We start from the raw sequence: 19,550 nt of genomic DNA, 5'->3' as shown, positions 1-19,550 counted from the left end.
ATACCGTGTATGTCAATTTGTTGAGAGTATACGTACGTCTAAAGTTTTCTCAAATGAATCTTTCTATTTGTTTGTTTACATATTAAATTGCAAAGTTGAATCGTATTAAGTAAAATTAAATGGTAATCGATTCTCGTCCGGGGCCCTAATGCTTGGGGGCCCTCTACACTTGACATGCAGAAAACCCCCAGTTACGTCACTGTATGAGACGTTGGTTTCAAGACAACATCGAGCTGTTGCAGCTTTTCAAAAGTTGCGTTTGTGGTCTATCTATAACTTGTTAATCGTTAAAGGGATTGAGTGATATAAAAAGTTTTGTTTAGTCTGTGGCTCGAATATTTTGCCATGTTGAAACGAAGAAGTTCAAACTTAATTTTGCAAATCGCTATAAAACGAACAAAATTAGCGATTTGCAACTACTATGAGCCTGAAAGAAAGAAGGAAATGTTAATAATTATAATCATCTAGCATACCCTTCTATGGTAATTGTCGGAATTTGTCGGGTACACGCGGAAATGTTTCCAGACATAGTGATTCCAGACAGTCTTTCACGAAAATAAAAGTAAATACGAGATGTAAACGTCAGATGAAGTGTAGTTTTTAGGATTAAAAAATGAATATATTTCCTTCTACATCTAATTTCTTTGCCGGATGCGATGCAGAAGCAGACTGCTTGACGTTTACAGAAGAAATTCCACGAAAAGAAGTAGAACAAATCGAGGTAAGAAATGTTGTGTAGACAAGAAATACGTGTTAAAACTATTGTGCTTGGTACATGGACGATAAGTATTGTCAAATAAATCTGTCTAAATATGGGGAAAGTGTGTTATGATGGCTTATCATGTGTGTAGCCAATACGCTGGAAGTTATCACTTGTAATTTAGGATTACACTGATCTTGTTTTGAACATCTGTGCCACTTAATGTCTTAGCAGTTGAGCTGTGACCTATTTCTCACTTATGTATCAAAAGTTATGTTTCTGGCAAGAGTCATAATTACTTGTCTATGATTTGTACTTGGTTAAACAATGCTTTTTATAGCTCTCTTCATAGTGCACTTTTCCTCGTGTATCATAGATAGTTGGACGTGGTGCCTTTGGTGTTGTCCACAAGGCAAAATGGCGTGGGAAAATTGTTGCTGTCAAAACTTTGGAAGCTGACAATCAGCAGAATGCATTTACAATTGAGGTAAATAATTGTAATGAATCTTGTGTGTCTATCTCATACATTTAATGAGCAGAAAATGTTATGATTCCATAAATACGTACTGATGAACAAACTTGCTATAATGCTATTGTTGTATTTCAAAATGTTTTTGACAAAAATTTCAAGGCACAGCAAATGTCAAGAGTGAAGCATCAGAATATAGTTAAATTATATGGAGTGGTGCATAATCCGGTGGGTGGAAATTATTTGTTTGTCTTCATTTAGTTTATCACTACTTCATTCTCACAGACTAGATGACTTGAATTGTACTTTAGCTAGCTACTTGATGTATAGAAATTCATTTTATTCTGAACTAGATTGGTCTGGTCATGGAATTTGCCGAAGGTGGATCACTTTATAATTGTAGGTTCTGTTTCTTTTATTCTCAATAAGTTGTTTCTTTAATTGTTGCACTAGGAAAAATATTGACGTTTTGAGTATTACATATTGTCAACTTCTGTCAGATGTCCTAAAAATTGGTCAAAATTTTGAGTTCATCATATTTAAAAGCTATTACTATATTCAAGAGCTATTAAGTCATACTGGATCTTTTATGTTGCTTTTTTATGTCAAGTGCTTCATGGCTGGGAAAACTGTGTTGCACGTCCGGAATACACTGCTGCACATGTCATAAGCTGGGCTCTGCAATGTGCCATGGGTGTTGAATATTTACATGGTACCAATCCGAAGGCAATAATTCACCGTGATCTTAAACCACCTAAGTAAGTGAATGTAAAGAGAGTTCATGCTGGCAGTATATACAACACTGAACACATGTTTGAGCTGAAACAATCCTTAAATATATGAATTGTTCTGTGATATATCATTTACTGTTACTTATAATGCTCTACAAGCATTCCAATTTTTGGCAAGAGAAGAAACAGGTCGATCTTTGTCTGGATATATTTGCTTAAAATGTTTCACTGTTGTTTTTTCTGAGGATTCTATTGCTCTTCATTTTGCATGTCTCTCTCTGAGTGAGAATATTTTCCATTGCTTTTTATAGCATTAATTCATATTGTGTTATATTTATAACTTATAACTTATAACATTGCTGCATGCAATTTATAATTGTTTCTACTCCAATGCCTCTATCAAATGATCTTTCGTGTCTTTCGATTAAGTAATGTCAATCTAATTTTGCTCTCTTACAGTTTACTATTGGATATTACACATACACTGTTGAAAATTGGTGATTTTGGTACAGCTTGCGATATGCAAACGTACATGACAAACAACAAAGGAAGCGCTGCATGGATGGCACCTGAAGTTTTTGAAGGTATATTTTGATGCACAGTGTCTGAGTGTCATGTTTTACACTATGAAAAACTTTCATTCATTGTTCATATTCAGTGCTAGAATAACTGATTCAAAAATATAGTTTGTCAATCTCCATGAATTGTCTTGCCCTTGTTCTTGTCAATTTATCCTGCTAAAAGATCATGTGAGGAAAATATTAAGTAGAGGCAAATCAAATAACTGATATATTTATAGAAAAAATAGTTTTGCTGTAGAATATTTTTGAAACACAAAGGATAGTGTGTGTCTGAAAACGGAGTACTGGCCTTAAAGACTGTTATCTCCTTTATTCATATAATGTTGTGTTAGTGTAGTTTGATACATTTTGATCAGTTAGAGAAGTAAATGTTTGTTTTAAGTCATCTCTTGCTAGCAAGTATTGATCCAATTAGCATTTCATGTATTTTAAAATGTAGAAATATTTTCGATTGTTTTGTACGTATATTGTGCATTAATTTGCAGCTTTTCACTATGCAAGCAACCACGTTTCCCAGTTGATTTTTAACATCAACCTTCGTAATTAATTCTTTATTCTCCATCTAGGGGATAAATATACAGAAAAATGTGACGTATACAGGTGCGGAAATAATTTCCTGTCTGACATTGATATTGCCCGGTCCCGTATATCGATCTTAATGTTAAATATAAGATTTTTTACATCTTATCGTATTCACTTATAAATGTTGTTTATTTTCAGTTTTGGTGTTATCTTATGGCAGTTGATATCACGACGTAAGCCATATGACGATGTAGGTGGACCAGCCCTGCGTGTCATGTGGGCAGTTCATCAAGGTATAATATTGCACCAGCTAATCACCAGCTAGTCTCTTGGGACATTTAGATTTTAGTCAATTGTTGAGGATAGAAATAGACAACATAGTTTAGTTCCATCTCAAATCTCGTGTCTGCCTTCACTGTACACTAAAAATGCCCTAAATTGTTGTGCTGCTTTCTTTAACGTAGGACGTCGACCTCCTTCAATACGAAAAGCACCAAGTCCCTTCAAATCTCTGATGACTCGGTACATACAAACTGATCACGGCATTCATTTCAAACTATCAAATTTTTATTGTCCTTTCAGAATTATTGAGATGAAATGTTCCACTTTTGTAGTTGTTGGCATAAAGAGCCTCAGAAAAGACCGTCATTTTCAGCGATAGTTCCTTATTTGAAACATTTCATGCAGGTGTGATTGTTATTTGAACATCTTGTAGTATGATCCTCGTCTTTCATTTTTTTATTTTCACCTAAAAGTTTTCCATACCTTGGATTGAGAGGAACGTTTTGAAAATACTTTTTTGTATAGTTTTTTAAAGGTCATCATACGCCAATCGTTTATCCTGAGAAAAAGACAGCTTCTTTTGTGGAAAACAGCGGGGATCCTTCAGAATCGTCCGAAAGTTTGTCTACCCAGTCTGAACCGGTGTTTCCCAGTCAATTGCCGTTTGAAAGTACAGAAAGAACATCTATCAAAGGCGAAACTACACAAAGCGATCCAGGCGATTTAAGGTTTGAAAAGTGCGAACTCAATCCTAGTGAATTGCAAACGCTCTCTGAAGAAAACGAGTCGAACAATGCTGATGGCACGTCAAGAGGCAAGAAAGATCCAAGCTCTGATATCGTTCATGAAAATAGAGCTTTTGCCCAGGTGACATCAGGTATTGACCCGTTGGCTTTGCAGTTCGATGATGGAAGGAATGCTGAAGCGTTAAACTCTCATTTTACGCAAGAAATTCCACCTGATATTCCCGAGCAAATCAACGGTGGTGAGAAGGAAAAAGGGTTACTCGTTCTTTTTCCCACAGACGATGCGAACTTTGACACAGAAGGAACCGTAGAACAAACTGAGATAGCTAGCAATCCAAATTTGGTAAAAATTCCATCTAGAGACTCGCCGTACGGAAGAGCATCTCCGATAAGCGGAAATGTACCTCCACACAACACACCCGTGATTGGCTCCAATAAAGGTGAACTGAACCTGCTGGATGTACAAATGGCTCTGAATCAAGTATTTAGCGAGGAATGTAATGATCACGTGGAGAACGGTCATGACTTTCAACGCTCACACTCAGCCGGTCAGGTCTCTTATGAAGGGCGGAAGGAACAAGTAACCAAACAGAGACACTATTCCGGTAAATATACATGTCTGTGTGATTCTAATTCTTTTCATGGCTAATACGTTGATTAAACGACTTAAGTTAAGATCATACCAATATTAATACACTTTACTTAATACATTATTGAGTAATATATTTCATACCATGGTGAGTGTTAAATCGAAAAGTATCGTACAACACAACATTGTTATCCAATATGTTATTCAAGTGTATTTAAGTTTATTAAGTTACCACGAGCAAGTCTTCGTTTTTGCAATACACTTCACGAATTCATAGCTCGTTGATTTAAAGTAATAGTGCACAATCGTGAATGATCGTTGAAAGTGCTTCGTCCTGTTACTAAAATGTTACGCCTGTTGCTGTTGCGTATGTTGTCATCAATTGACAATCTGTATTTATAGTCACACGAGCTTCGTCTTTCAGCGTAGCTGCATTTTGATGTGTGTTGAGGTTGACATATTTTGAAACACTTTCAATTCCACATAGATGTCACTCCACGTGAAATAAAACGTGAAGATTTAAGATATGTTGCTGATCTGGATCCCCATCTACAGGTATGTGTTGAAAATGAGGCTTAAGTTTGTAAATTTTATACCTAAGCACTGGAAACAAGTATAAAAAAAACAACAAGAAAGTACACGATAAGGGACGACAGCAACAAGCGTTTTTGGCTATACTGCTTATCATGACATAGAACTTATCCTTGTTCACGTAAAGATTTCAGTTTCATTCTTTCTCACTTTTTATATTTCAGCCAGTAACTCCTATTTCCGGTAACGACGAATCAATGAAGTTATTTGAGGAGCATATGCAGGTAAAAAAATTCAGTTTTTGTAGTTTTTGCATTTCGTATGTCTTGCTTAGAACATGCCAAAAGCGTGTATGTACTTTCTAAATTGGCAGATTTAATGCCATTCTTCAATTACTTATTGTACATTGGATAATCGATGACAGGCATTAAACTTGTGAAAGTGCTAATGAAACGAGCATTTGATATTGTATTGACTATTATTATTATTATTATTATTATTATTATTATTATTATTATTATTATTATTATTATTATTATTATTATTATTAAAAACATTAGTATAAAACTGACTACATAGCTGTATGAAAAAGACTAGTATAATTGCAAAGATACGTGTGTTATAATCATACATAAAGATAATTGACAAGACATTATCGAATGATAGTTGCTTTTCTTGAAAATTTGATGCACTTTTTTTTTCATTCTCAAGATATTGATGTAAGAGAACTTGAATTGTCAGGTCAATTTGATACGTTACATCAATCTTGCCGAGTTTCTTTTCATTCTCAAGATATTGATGTAAGAGAACGTGAATTGTCAGGTCAATTTGATACGATACATCACCAGAGTTTCTTTCTTTGTGAAGAGTAAATGACAGAGAATTTTATTCAAAAGGTTTTTGCAAAACTTGCGACGAAAGTGAAGGAATTCGAAATTTTGCTGAGATAAATGTCATGCGACTTCACCGTCACAGTTTAGGAATGTCTGCTTTCATTAAAAGTTCTCCATCAAAGTGTTTGTTTCATTAGCACTTTAATTGGTAACATCTGATGTTTTGTTGAACATTTTTTTAAAGTCCCGCGTCCATTGTTTAACATTGAACCACCTTTTTTCTTTTCATTGAAGTTGGCTCAAGATTATCTAAAGCTGCAAAAAGAGATTGAGCGACATTTGCAGAGAAGGTGCGTGGATGAAGATTGATTTATATTTTAATAAATTTCGAAACAGTGGCGTCGCCAGTTTTTTCGGTTGGGCGGGGCTAAAGCTAAAACACAATTTCTTGGGAGGGGACACACCGAAATTTGCACTGTGTAGGGAAAATACAAAATGATAGTTCAAACCAGGTGGAAGGGGAAGAGCAAATATTTGCGGGGGGGCACCAGTTCCCAGACAAAATCCTTAGCAATGCCATTGATTTTAAAATCGGACATACCAAATTCTTTGATAATTTTCCATGTTCTTGACAAAAAGATGAAATAAGATTCTTTTAAGTGCAGTAAAGATGAACAATTAATTTCATCATTTCAGTTTCTACTTTAGTTCTTTACAAGAATTGTTTTGTTTTAAAGGTCAACTCTCTATCACGAATTAGAAATGTACGAAAAAGAAGAGCAGTCGAGGGCAAAAAACATTGAGAAGTTTTCCCTTTTAAAAAGCGAACAGGTTCACATATACATATATTAGTTTGTATCCTCTTGTACCTCATATTTAATAAATGAATAAGAGTGTTTAATGACATTTTAAGGTGTTTTTGACGTCATAAAACATAAACTACGTAAATATCAGTAAAAAACAGCGTCACCATTTTTCTTTTTCACTTTCTAGGACAATTTGAAAAGTCTTCGTGATGAGCTCGAGAATGAATTGGAGAAAAAAATGCATAGGTATAAATAAAAGTTCATACAATACGCATCAACCAACCGCCGCCCATAAGGTTTGCGTACCTGGAAAGGCCATTTACTGTTTATGCAAGAAAACTTCGACGCCATTTTGTCACATCGCCCAAAGAAGACACCTGAAGCAATTGGCATTGTCGCACAAATGGCGTTTTCTCATACATATATTTATCAACAGGTTGATTGAGAATGTCGCTATATGCGTTGCTTAGCGTGCATGTATACATTGAAAGGCAGAAATCATCCCGTGTTGAACGACATTTTCTTGCGATGCATTCTACTGTAAAGCAACTCGTTAAAACAAGCAAGTGGGCACTATTTTTAGGTTTTAAGGAGACTTTGTTAGATCAAAAATTTTCTCGGTAATAATTCTCACAACGTCTGGTGAAACAACTGCATTCATGAAATCTTCAACACTGAGTTCCTTCGTCCTCGTTTCTTCTACTTCATTGCCTCGCTTTGTATTTCGGTTGTAATAGGCCACCACAGCTTTTCGACACAACCTTAGGCTCTCTTCAAATGACAAATCTTCCTGTATTTAGGATAGAAAAATAGTTCCTGATTAGTGAGTACAAAAGACACAACTGGAGTTTAATTTATTTTGACCTCTCTCATAGATGGAGTAGCCCAAAGTTTGTCCCTGCATGTTTTGTTGTCTTTTGATCTTAAAGAACATATCTAGAAAACGATACAATACTTTTATAGTACCAAATACAAAACATTTGCTTAAGTGTAAGTATTTGTCATACTGGATGTTGCATTTTGATGGAAGAAAACATGTCAATTGTTTGACCGGGAACTATACGATAATTATGTTATGTTTCACGCACGTTGACAATTTATTACTGACAGATTTTGTAAATTCAGCAGTTATAACGATTTACACTTCCAATGGTGCATTGAAATCGTTATGGGGTCAACTTTAGACAAAATCTTTAATAAAGTCAAAAACCAGCTCACGTACAATCGCTCTTGTTACTGATTCCTCAACACGATCGTAGTCGTCTGAATCCTGGATTTATTACATAAATATTAGCAAAGCACATATATGATAATGTAATACAATGGTGACTGTAGCAATGAAGACTTAACTATTTCCATCCAGGTGTTGATACTAATCGAGGTTTCCAAATTTTCAACATAATGCCACCAATGTTTTGGAATAAAAAGTACATTACCAGGTTCGAGAATTACCTGATTAGCAAAAATACGAAAATCAAGCTACATATGTTTGGTGCCTGAGATTTCAGTGATTGTTTATGTTTGGGATGGTCTGGGAAGTGTTTCAGGAGAAAACTTTCGCTAACAAAATTTTGAATTTATAAAAATATTTCAATGTGTAAAATATTTCGCACATATTCTTTTGTGCAACTTACTTGTGTTCCCTTGTAATACGAACGTAATTTGCTACAATTTGCCATACAGATCTGAATATTTTTTGTTTTTGATCCCGAAATATACTTAATGCACTGTCTACTAAAACTAACAGAGACGATGCTACAAGTGTCTTCATCACAGCATTGTTTTTGACTTTTCTCATGGAAAGGTTTTTAAATTCAGTGTGCAGCCATTATTACCTCGTGCGCCCTAGCATGTTGAAATTTGGGATATTTTGTTGTATCAGGATTTTTAACATTGACTTGACTGAACACGCTTGACTCTTCATATGGTATGCGAGTGGGATAGAGGAACTCTCCCTGTTCAGGTGGAAACAATAACCACCTTTTCCTGCCATAGATTTGTGCAACCAGATTACATCCATAACTGTCATAATGGCATGGTGTAAACGACTCGGCAGTGCCAAACCACAAGGCTGAATGTTCACCGTTTCTTTCAGGAAAACCAAGATATGACCAATCAACTTCATGGTGCTTTTCAGGACATTTGACAAATAATTCTTTCATGTATTTGTAATCTGCATAGCATGTGTAATCTACACTGCCCATGAAAAACAATAGATGTTAAGAGCAGCATGTGAAAGTTACATAGTCAAGGCCTCGATGAAAGTTACATAGTCAAGGCCTGTGGGGCCTGAGGCCAAATTTTCCTAGAGCCCTGTGACATCATCAAACCTTAGCCATTGCATGAGAAGTACATCATATGGATGTAGTTTGATAACTTTAATGACAAGTAATATCAACATATTAAGTGAAAATAAAACTAAAATCAATTATTTCCTCAGTTATAGATTATCTCTTAAATCATGAGCCCGCTTTAAGCAGGTGGCCTATGGTAAAATGCTTCCCCTGTCTTTGCTTCTTGGTGGAGCTATACTTTTAACCAAAATTATATGCTGAAAGTTTTCAATTTTACCATGACATGAATATATGTTACAAGTACAAAGGGTATAACAATGTGCCCTCCCAGCTATCACCATAGTAAATGGTGACTCCTGCACTTGGGACAAAATGTACTGTTGCATGTTACATTTATGTCACATTTATATATGTTACATGTATATGTTTCATGAATGTAAATATGTTACATGTATACATGTTAGATGTTTATGTTACAATTAAATTATATGACATAGTTAACAAATAACTGTGACAAAATGAACTGCATATTATTTGGCATTCATTTCAAATGCGTTGAATATGCATAACCACCAATCCCCAACTTCTGTTGCTTGTACTTTGCTCTACCTCTAACTGTACCGACTTTCCTCTGCCACTAACTATCAAAAGACATCTTAATGAGCCAATTCTCTAAATCTAACAACTCTCTCCGCTTCCAAAAAATCAAATCAGGAAACTTGATTAGGATTAGTGAAACAGCATTATGCCTTATAGGTATGGTGTTTTACCTTTTTGAAGAAACTGCGCAAAAGGATTATTATTCGGCAATTTCTCATGATCTAAAGATAACCATTGGTAAAATTCGCTTATGGTGGCAACGACGTAATCGCATTCGGTTTCCATCACAGCTTGCTTAGCTGGAAAGCGATACTTCTCAGAGGTAATACGCGGACATAATCGAAATCTTGTTCGTACATCAAACAAATCTTTCGCTAAACTTTTAGGCGTCCAATTTAGGCATTTCCAGGAGGTTATTTGGTCCAAAAATATGATCGGTTCTTTAGCCAACTCGAGGATGTAACGTCTTAAATGTTTATCAGACAAATTAGTGTGCACACAATCAACATCTTGTCCCTTTCTTCGTTTTCTTGAACTGACACTGCTTTCTAACATTTTGACGTATAAACAAGAATATATCATCTACTAGTAGACACAAACCTTTGTCTGTTTGCCATCAAAGTCATTGAATAAAGATAGAAACTATATGAAAACAAAATAAGAGCCAGTGTATTCTTGATAAAGATAGAGTTGAAGGTTCAGTTTTGCAACTTCTACTCCCCCCCTGCCGTTGTTTTAATACGATGGTTTCAACCAGATGGTTCTTTTCAAAACAGAATATCAGTTAAATCTTCTTTGGCTGATAATGACCATACTAATGAACAATTGACAATCAGATCTTTATTTATCGTTATGGTGACCAGGGATAGACGAGTTGAACTGCTGAAGGGTCAATAGTGTTGCATATTTTGAAACGTAGGATTTCAATTACCATAAATCGGATTACCGCATTGGGTAAAATTGGTTGTTGCCATCAACTCATCACTATATTGATAATCCACAGTATCAACTTCTAAGTTTTCTTGATACCGGATATTAAACTTTTTCAAATATAATATTTTTCTTTTAGGGCGTGTTGTGTGCATTCTCAAATTCCATTATATCTTTTTGACAACAACCTTCATGTTATCTGTGAGCTGTTGACATAGCCATAATTGTTTAGTAGATTAACAATAGTTTAGATAAATATGATCGCATTGACGAAGGCAACAAGAAAAAATTTTTTGTCGCACTAAAACGCCATGTCAAAAGACGCCACTTTGTCGTTGACAGTTTTTTCTCCAATCCTCACAAAGAAAGAGTTCATTTCCGGTAGTTATGTTTCATAACGAGGGCGAGTGACGCATGCACTTAAAGAGCGTATTAAAATAGAGAAACCACTAATAGAGGGAAATATGAACATTAGCGATTATAAGTATGAGGAATATTGTTGTTTGAGCCACAAAAGCCTTATAATAGATATTCGGTGTCATGTTGTCACTAAATTATTACTGGCAGCTATGACAACATGCACACCTTTTCATTTGTAGGTCAACAAAAATTAATAGTAATTCCTCAGCGTGTGTTTTTTTCATTTAGCGAACTTATCTGAGGAGCATATGCTGTGGCATTGTGCCTTCCGATGTCAATGATGTTCCATTACCTGAAATAAATGTTTATGACTGACAGATACGATAATGCCTTCTTTTATTTGACCAGATGTCAACAATTTTTCATTTAGCACAAGGAGTTCTGTTCGCCAGAAAGTTGAAAATCTAAAACTGGATGGTAAATGAGTAGACTAGTTGGCTTAGTGAGGGTAAATCGTTTTTTATAAAGCGTAGACTAATAGGAACAGTGAATGAAAACTGTTTCTATAAATACAAAAGAAGCAGTTTGCAGCCGAAATTCTTTCATGAATTCATTAACACAGAGCGGTTTTTAAGAAGTGAACAAAAGCCTTTCGATCATCACAAGAGATTAGCGTAAACGGCTAAACAAATTTGTTATTTATTATATCATATAGTATAACTTGAAAGTAGCGAAATGAAATCTTGCTCAGTGACTTGTGTTTTTCTTGCTTTATCGAGTCATACATTCACAATATAATATTGGTTCTTGTACTTTAGAGTTGACTCAATAATGGCTGCTATCGTCACTTTCAGTTAGAGAAAAATATCGAGATCTAATGAAAAGATTCGCTTTTGATTTGATTCAGTCTAATTTAAATTCTCTTTGTGAGCAATATTTGCCCGTATATTTGCAACAAATCGATCATTGATTACAAAAAAAAGAGCAAGCCGTTGGCACATCTCGAAACAGTGAACTTTAAAAAATCGGATACCTTTTGAAGACATTAAGAAGGAAACTGACTGAACGGCAACCTGCAGCCTCGTTGAGGTTTGTTGCGTGGCTAAAACCACTCCCAGGTAATGAAACCAGACAGCTGTTTGATGCGCATGCGTAATTGCGTAAAAATGCACGTGTGAAAAAAGGAAAACAAAGCTCTATTTATATTGATTTTAGCCATTGTGTGTCATGTCAGTTTACGATTTGACCACGGAAGCTTTGAGGGTCTTGTCAGCTGATGATTTCGCTTGGATAGTGTTAACAATTCCTTGTATTTCTTCATTCGAATATGTTGGATTGTGCTGTTTTACAGCTTAGAAACTCAGTACAAACTTGTGGACGACAGACGTTAAATCATTTGTACAATATACAACGTACGCCAAGACAATCAACTACAACTTTAAACAAGAAACGCAGAGTGCTGGACTTTTCTCAATGTATTTTGAACGGTGAAAGTTCGAAGCTACATCAACTAAGTGATGAAGTACTTGTTTATATTCTTGAATATCTGGACGCTAGGACTTTAGTACGGCTTAGTAAGAGTTGTCGATTATTTCATAGACTCTGTCATTCGGATGTTGTATGGCGTCATCGCTGTAAGGTAAAAGAATTTGTTTTATACACAGGCTTGCTCTATATTAGATCGAACTGAGTTTCGAATTGCTTTATTGCTACTTTTGCGTCAATTTCAACATTCTGATCGAGTTGAAACATTCAATGAATTTATAATCAGGCATATTGCATTTCGGCTTTTGTGGAGTTTCCTCTGAGTCTTACCGACTCCATGTTTGGAATACAAGCGTTTCATTTGTATTGAAAATAATAACTATGCATTATCAACCTGTTCGATGGTCAACTGAGATAAAGCCATCTTTTTATTATGCTTGAAACGTGTTTTTTTGTTGTTTATGTTTAATTCCAATTCTCCGTGACTACATGGGGCAACGAGGTTGTCGGGTTTTCTTCAATAATATTTACTTTTGCTTGTCTTATCTATAATTCAAGAACTTTCGTCAAGGTAAGATAATGAAAATTCATTTCAACGTAAATATATGCCTTTCGAAATACTGCATTTCTATGTGCGTTCAGCGTATCTTTTAAAGCGAAAAGAACTTTAGTAATTATTGTTATAGTCATAATTACAACATGTTGCTATTCTAAGCTTACGAAATTCTTCTCCGTTCTTCTGATTCAATTCACTGTAGAAAGTGCATTTAATAGGTTTACATGAGATCTTCGCCAAAACGGCGAAATATTTATCTCAATGAGCAGTACGTTTTTTCATCTTTCAGAATGACATAAAATATCTTTTAAAATATCTTTGAGCTGTCTGCGACGGTGTATTGTATTTCGGTATTTTGAACTCCGGAAAAAGCATATTTATGGATTAATGCAAATACAACGACATGTTTGGGTTTGATTTATTTCAAGCTTTGTAAATCAATCAAAACGTGAGTCGAGAACACTCACTCGTTTTCCTTGTTTGTTGTTAGGCTTTAGTTTTTCCACATTCGTACATGAAGTAATTTTCGTTGTATTTAAAATATTTCATATTCTAGCATCACAGCTTGCTTGTTTATGTCTGTGTTTGATTTAGAAAAGGTTCGAATCAATTTTGCAACAATCTGCCACATTACTCGCGTTCTTTGACGTACCCTGCAGGAGAGCGCAACCGCAATACACGCACGCAATACGAGATAGTGGCGAATAAATGAATCGCGTTTTGCATCAAGTTATTTAAAAGCCTTGCTATAAATTGACATGTGTGCCTCGTACCTCGCAGGTATCTTACGTTTATTAAAAAACGTTGCTTCAACAAAGCACAGAATTATGTTAAGGCAGTAATTTTACAGACGTGCTAATTTTAAATGTCTTTCAATGTTTTTTTTATTGGGGCTGCTCTCGTTTCAACACCAATATGAATTTCTACTTTTCACAAAAAAACAAAGCGTTTTTTTAATTTTAGATAGAAGACATTTTAATCAAATATGCGAACTAGCTAATTTGCCAAAGAAAAAATTCAACCTTGCCAATTGTGCAATCTAAACTGACGCGCCATTAGCCTTCCTAGCCTTGTGTATTCTTTGTTTAAAAACAGTCAACTGAAAAAGATCTTTTTTCTTAAGCCACACAAATTATCCTGTCATGTGCAATTATATAAAATATCATTAGAACAATATTTTTTGTATGCCTTGCTGTTTTAGCGTGCAATATCAGTCATTCAATCACAATGATACTCGACTATATTGCAACGTTGCAACAACAATACGTACTGTTTGTTCATACATCGAGCGTATAATATTAGCAAGAATATTCCTAGGTTTTTTCAATTGGTTTTATAAGAAAAAATTTCTTGACCCATACGATAAGCTGGTTTGGTGTTGGGATTGCTATTTCAAATAAGAAAAGATTTCTTTTCCATAAATTCATCTATGATGATGACTTCCAAATTAGAGTTTATCTACCGATATGTATTGTTTGGAACCTTTTTCTTTCAAGGGCTTCTTTTCCTGTTATTTCGTATCAATTCTATATAGGGTGCGCGTCATCTGCACGAACTATCGCTCTTTGTATCGATCTTTGTATCTCTCTTTAAAAAAATATAAACAAAAAGATGGTGTCTAAGACAGTCGACACATGACTGCATCAGAGATCTTGTTGATGGCAAGAAATTTGATTTGGAGTAAATTAGTCAGCGATTTATCCCCACATGAGTTTGAGCATGCTAAACATCCTTTGCGTAAACATCTGACTTGAAAGAATTTGTCGCCAGATTATGAATTTCAACTTTCAAGTGTCGAGGTGTTCTTACGAGATTATGTCTTAAAAGGGATTAAACTCTCTCGAACTGAATTGAATTTACGGGAGTCCGGACGTTGAAACAACATGAACAGTGAATAGTTTTATTTCATCATTGTTGGCAGTATTCATATCGAGACTTTCATATTTGCTTTGCCATGGCACAAAGCTTTTATCTCATGCCAGATCTCATTTCCCCTTTCTCATTAACGCAAGGCAGCCGCTCATGACTGAAGAATGAATGGCTATATTGAATGTGAGCCTTTCTCTGTTTGAATACCGACATTATAAACAAACGTGTTTCTGTTCGAAAATGAATTTGATTGCTTTTTTAAACAAAAAGATGTCATCTTTATGGATGTCATTTAGAATGAAAATACATCCCTCTACACTTGCGCTTTTTTAACAAATGACCTCTTGAATTCTATCATCCACTATATTCCCTGTGAGATGCTTGTAAGCAAGTTTTCTGTTTCGTTATATTTTTCTTCTAATAATAAGATATCATTCGCAACACAATTCTTTAGTTATGTATGAAGAAAATATAGGTCGTCGCCTTATGTACATAACACAACCATTTTAGTGCTTATTTTGTGAAGACTGTTGGCTTTGAAGCTTTAATTCAGTTTGTTCTCCATGAAAAACATTGATTGAACACCACGAAAAGAGCTTTCATAAGCTTTTATTCTTTAATCTAATCGTTCACTTCACGCACACAAGCTTAGGCTCGTAAAAATTGGCGTAAAATTTTTAAATTTTCATTCAAGATTTTAGCGAATCAAAGTGAGAAAACTAAACTAATGAATTGCAAAAACGTAATTTGTATGTCACGATTTCGATTGAGCATCTAAAACACGGCAGGGGGTGGTGGTGTTGAAGTGAAATACTATTATGCGTCTTTATTTTTATCTTATATGTTCATTTCCATTTAGCTCCTGCATGTAGTCATGAATGTTTTCTTATTTCAGGTGGACTTTAATCTATACGTCAAATGGACGGAGTACTCTTACCTGTATTTGTATGAACTATTTTGGAAAGCTAGCGTGTTGAAAAACAACCATAAGTATTTTAGGCCAGTAAGTCAACTGAAAACGTCTGTGATTGTGTGGTATCTAATTAGCGCTGAGCCTCCAAGCAGCAGTGTCAGCCAGCTTACGGCTAGTCAAGCTAAGTCCATATGGGGCTTATCCGATTCAGATTTGGAAAAGATGAATAATGAACACGATCATGATGGTGAGATCTGGCAAACCTGTACAAACTTAGATAATTTCTTTATGCTGTAACAATACTTTACGGACTGGATCTTCAGCTTGTCTCATTTAGACTCTCGTGAATTGGCTGTTGTGTGTTTATTTAGCCGATGCAACTTTGGACGTAAAAACTGACGTTCAGTGTTCGAAATATTCCCATCCCTTAGATTTAATTTACAACACGTGATTGCGTTTTGACGTCACTTGTTGGAAATGAAGATCAACACATTGACAAATCAGAAACCCTGAATTTAAGATTCAATAGTGTTCATTTTACTCTCTTTAGATAACCTCTTCAATCACAATTACTACGACTGGGAGGAACTGTACAAGTTGTTTATAGCCAAACATGGAGGTGTCAAGTCAATGCAAAACTACGTTCTTCGGCGTTGCTTACGAAACAGGCAAGCTCTGGAAGAACACTATCAACTATCACTCCATGCGTCGCGACAGCAGAAATGGTATCAATTCATGGACAATCGTGACACTGGGGAGAGGTTTCTCAAAGCAATCACAGAGCATATGCCGAAAGCCACGCCTAGTTACATGTTACATCAGGTATTTAAAAAGCTGTGTGGTCACCTGTGGGCCATCTATTCATTTCATTGTGCACTTTAAAATCTGCAAAATCTACATCGTCTGTAGCGTTGAGATTGATTATTATTTAATATAAATATTATAGATAACAGCCATGTACATCGACGGTCGTTTGAAAGGTGGATTTGAGACTGTAAAAGCATACGCTGATTTCTGCCATTATTTTAAGACATGGCTGGAAAATAAAAGTTTGCAGCTTTGGCCACCGAGACAAGGGCAGATGCTTATCGATGACTATAAGGATTGTTTGAAGTTTGTGAACAAACAGGTAAGTCAATATGGAATGCATGCATATGATATTTGCCAAATTGTTGTCAAATTTTGTCCTTTTTTACCCATGAACAGATATCAGGTGTTGCTCAACATGTGGAGCTTACACTGAACGATTTCCTCAGCAAAGCTAAGCCGTTTATTGAACGAATACACGAAGTATGGCAATGGCAGAACAAGAAAGGCCCAGCTTATATGAAGGAGCACCGAATTTCTAGGGCTGTTACGGAGCACAAGAGTTATAAGTAAGAGTTCTTACCAGGCAGTCGAATGCGTAAATTAGTACACTCCCACACTCGCTTATGAGAACTCCCGTCATTGTATTGTTAAACGAGGAGAATTGTCGAATATTCAATGCAAGTCTAGTTTTGAAAGTTATGGTTGAACTTTTGTAGGTAATTCTAATTTCTTTTCCTTTGTAGGAGGTTTTTGGAAACGGGAAATTTCGCAGATTTTTGTCAACTGAAGCAGTTCTTTGAAAGGCTAGAGATTGTAGTTGAGTGGTACAAAAAAAATGAATGGCTTCATTCTTTGTTGCAAGACTACTGTACTAGAGCATTACGACCTGCTCACATGTCGACAGAGATAGCACCTTCACCTCCACATATACCGACAGATCCAATCTCTTTCTTGGTCCATAGGTAAGTAATTTTACCTTTTTTCTTGCGATTCGTGTATATGCCATAATGCAGCAACATGGTCTTACAAGTTACACTGTTGGTGACATGTGCTATATTAATATTCAATAGATTAAAAGTAAAACGCATTAATGTTTCTTAATTAATGTTGTCCGCAGCAAAGATCTTACAATTATTCTGCATTTAAGAAATAAAAGATGTTTACTGTGTTTGCACAAGCTTATGCAAACCGAGGAGACCTTAGGGAGAACTCGAGTGCAGATCAGTGCAAGCGTGAGACCGAAGGTCGAGGGTTGCACCTGCTCGAGAGTTCTCACAAACGTCTCAGAGGTTTGCATAAGCCAGTGCAAACACGTAAAACATTTTTTATTTCTCTTATAAAATAACAATAATGCGAAAAAGACAAACATTTTAATTTTTCCCCAAACATGTATTCATGATCGATTTTCAAATTCTTATTGACTGATTGATTGTTTTGATTGATTTGATTAGTTGAGCTCAGATGTGCTTTGCACAGGCTAATGCAAACACAGCTCTCGACTAATCTGCGCACGCGTTTCATTGTGTTTATTTTATAAATTTTTTGTTTTAGGTTTTTGGAAACGGGACTTAAATCGGACTTCAACAAACTTAGAATAAAAGTAGGCGAGTTAAGCAGCATACAGTTAGATAATTTAAACAGAAAGTCACAACAGTTACGGAGAACAATCGCCCGAGATTTGAGGACGCGTGATAGTATATATTCCAGTGAGATAGACGCTCCGGAATTTGCACATTTCCTTTATACACCAACTGTAGATTACCGTCTTTCTTTAAGGATTCCATCCATTGACGTCGTAAATGTTGATTGATTTTAGAATACACGTACTTAGTCTTAAAGTTGCTCACTTTTAAACTTCACGGCCTTAATTTATTATTAATTATTTGTCATTATTCATACGTTCCAATCACGTGAGCAAAGTTTCGAGTCGGTCAAATTCTTTGGTAGAAAACTGATCACGAGAATTCGGAGAGAAAAGGAGAACGGAATATATTAGGCCTGAAAATCTAGAGAAATATCAGCTTTTTTCAAAACTGACTTTAATATCACTGGGGGACGGTTGTACAAAACCTGGATACTGTTATTTATTGGATAGTGAATTTTTCGAACGTATGAAAAAGGTGTATGTATTTTCTGAACGATAGTGAAACTCTGTAGTCTTAATCCAGTGAGCAGCACTAGCTGGCCGTCGTTCAATCGACCCATGAACTATTATGATGCTTTCCTTGGCAGCAATTAGTATAAAAATAGCGACGATGGGCTTTTTGGAAGTCGATTGCTTTGCATCTGCTTTTGTTTTTCAATAGGATAATTCAATGAGAGCTGAGAATAGTCAAAGCGGCCTTTCTTTAACTTTTCTTGGCAAACAGATGAACAAAAAGAAATTAACTGATCTCAGAAATAGATACAGTTGAACCTTCCCTAAGCTAACACGAGGTTGTGGTCCCAAGGGTCCGCTTGTGAGAGGTTCTTAGAGGCAATATTTAATTCGCAAGGACCTAAAAGCAGTACCCGCTTCTGGGAGGTTTACGCTTCCGAGAGGTGTCCTTAAGTGGAGGTTCCATTGTATTTTGATTCTCTGATGATGGCTATGGAACATAGCCAACCCTTAAAGGTTTTACAACATGTAAATTACTATTTAGGCGAATAATCGATTTAGGTACACTTTTCAAATTATATACATATACGTAAATCTGAAAGTATTAAATGATGATTTGAATTTTAAGGAAGCATTTCATCACTTTGAGCGAGGCCATAATGAGCAAATCGTGCGTCAAGGCTTGATTTATCGAAATAACATCCATAGGCTTACGAGGCGGGGGTGCTGTTTAGATGTTTATTGTGTTTGCACTGGCTTAAGGAACGAGGAGATCTTTGGGAGAACTCGAGAGCTGATCAGTGGAAGCCCGAGACCGAAGGTCGAGAGTTGCACCTGCTCGAGAG

The 19,550-nt window shown here is 35.7% G+C and overlaps 3 protein-coding genes across 8 annotated transcripts; 2 read left to right on the top strand and 1 right to left on the bottom strand.

The window, feature by feature from the left end:
- The first annotated feature begins 189 nt into the window (after positions 1 to 189).
- On the top strand, positions 190 to 8,011 carry LOC124444244 (mitogen-activated protein kinase kinase kinase 7-like). Of its 5 annotated transcripts, none has more exons than XR_006947915.1 (16): positions 190 to 721; positions 1,077 to 1,187; positions 1,332 to 1,397; positions 1,523 to 1,568; positions 1,780 to 1,927; positions 2,360 to 2,484; positions 3,048 to 3,081; positions 3,202 to 3,296; positions 3,468 to 3,525; positions 3,618 to 3,690; positions 3,811 to 4,636; positions 5,108 to 5,175; positions 5,376 to 5,435; positions 5,863 to 5,951; positions 6,048 to 6,192; positions 6,279 to 6,334. XR_006947915.1 is itself a non-coding variant. In XM_046994831.1 (16 exons), the coding sequence occupies exons 1-16, from the start codon at positions 614 to 616 to the stop codon at positions 7,044 to 7,046; spliced, it is 2,037 nt and encodes a 678-aa protein (XP_046850787.1). In that variant the 5' UTR covers positions 190 to 613; the 3' UTR covers positions 7,047 to 8,011. The 5 variants fall into 5 exon arrangements, 2 of the variants coding, with proteins under 2 accessions (XP_046850787.1, XP_046850799.1); XM_046994831.1 differs by lacking the exons at positions 5,863 to 5,951; positions 6,048 to 6,192 and adding exons at positions 6,722 to 6,815; positions 6,978 to 8,011; XM_046994843.1 differs by lacking the exons at positions 5,863 to 5,951; positions 6,048 to 6,192 and adding exons at positions 6,722 to 6,815; positions 6,978 to 8,011 and having other exon boundaries at positions 643 to 721; positions 1,041 to 1,187.
- On the bottom strand, positions 6,833 to 10,979 carry LOC124444283 (HSPB1-associated protein 1-like). Of its 2 annotated transcripts, XM_046994861.1 has the most exons (6): positions 9,855 to 10,979; positions 8,626 to 8,981; positions 8,141 to 8,242; positions 8,013 to 8,060; positions 7,655 to 7,726; positions 6,833 to 7,580 (listed from the first exon to the last, which is right to left on the bottom strand). In XM_046994861.1, exons 1-6 carry the CDS (start codon positions 10,264 to 10,266, stop codon positions 7,377 to 7,379), a joined length of 1,194 nt encoding a protein of 397 aa, XP_046850817.1. In that variant the 5' UTR covers positions 10,267 to 10,979; the 3' UTR covers positions 6,833 to 7,376. The 2 variants fall into 2 exon arrangements, with proteins under 2 accessions (XP_046850817.1, XP_046850826.1); XM_046994870.1 differs by lacking the exons at positions 8,013 to 8,060; positions 8,141 to 8,242 and having other exon boundaries at positions 9,855 to 10,978.
- Positions 10,980 to 12,189: 1,210 nt separating this feature from the next.
- On the top strand, positions 12,190 to 19,332 carry LOC124444273. The gene is made up of 7 exons (XM_046994854.1): positions 12,190 to 12,613; positions 15,780 to 16,044; positions 16,348 to 16,619; positions 16,744 to 16,926; positions 17,004 to 17,173; positions 17,351 to 17,569; positions 18,159 to 19,332. The coding sequence occupies exons 1-7, from the start codon at positions 12,302 to 12,304 to the stop codon at positions 18,415 to 18,417; spliced, it is 1,680 nt and encodes a 559-aa protein (XP_046850810.1). The 5' UTR covers positions 12,190 to 12,301; the 3' UTR covers positions 18,418 to 19,332.
- The last annotated feature ends 218 nt before the right edge of the window (positions 19,333 to 19,550 follow it).

This window comes from Xenia sp. Carnegie-2017, unplaced genomic scaffold (genome assembly GCF_021976095.1).
Source record: "Xenia sp. Carnegie-2017 unplaced genomic scaffold, XeniaSp_v1 HiC_scaffold_1, whole genome shotgun sequence".
Classification (NCBI taxonomy): domain Eukaryota; kingdom Metazoa; phylum Cnidaria; class Anthozoa; order Malacalcyonacea; family Xeniidae; genus Xenia; species Xenia sp. Carnegie-2017.
Note: the sequence above shows the minus strand (reverse complement) of the source record. Positions and strands in the feature narration are given on the sequence as shown.

Bases quoted from the DNA above. Each gene is read 5' to 3' on its own strand.
- LOC124444244 (XM_046994831.1), top strand. From the start codon at position 614: ATGAATATATTTCCTTCTACATCTAATTTCTTTGCCGGATGCGATGCA. The intron at 3,691-3,810 runs GTGTGATTGTTA...TTTTTTGTATAG, and splicing joins ATTTGAAACATTTCATGCAG to TTTTTTAAAGGTCATCATAC. The intron at 6,816-6,977 runs GTTCACATATAC...TTCACTTTCTAG, and splicing joins CCCTTTTAAAAAGCGAACAG to GACAATTTGAAAAGTCTTCG.
- LOC124444283 (XM_046994861.1), bottom strand. From the start codon at position 10,266: ATGATATATTCTTGTTTATACGTCAAAATGTTAGAAAGCAGTGTCAGT. The intron at 8,982-9,854 runs GTAAAACACCAT...TGGGCAGTGTAG, and splicing joins TGCGCAGTTTCTTCAAAAAG to ATTACACATGCTATGCAGAT. The intron at 7,581-7,654 runs GTCAAAATAAAT...TCCTAAATACAG, and splicing joins CTACTCCATCTATGAGAGAG to GAAGATTTGTCATTTGAAGA.
- LOC124444273 (XM_046994854.1), top strand. From the start codon at position 12,302: ATGTTGGATTGTGCTGTTTTACAGCTTAGAAACTCAGTACAAACTTGT. The intron at 12,614-15,779 runs GTAAAAGAATTT...TTCTTATTTCAG, and splicing joins TATGGCGTCATCGCTGTAAG to GTGGACTTTAATCTATACGT. The intron at 16,045-16,347 runs GTGAGATCTGGC...TACTCTCTTTAG, and splicing joins TAATGAACACGATCATGATG to ATAACCTCTTCAATCACAAT.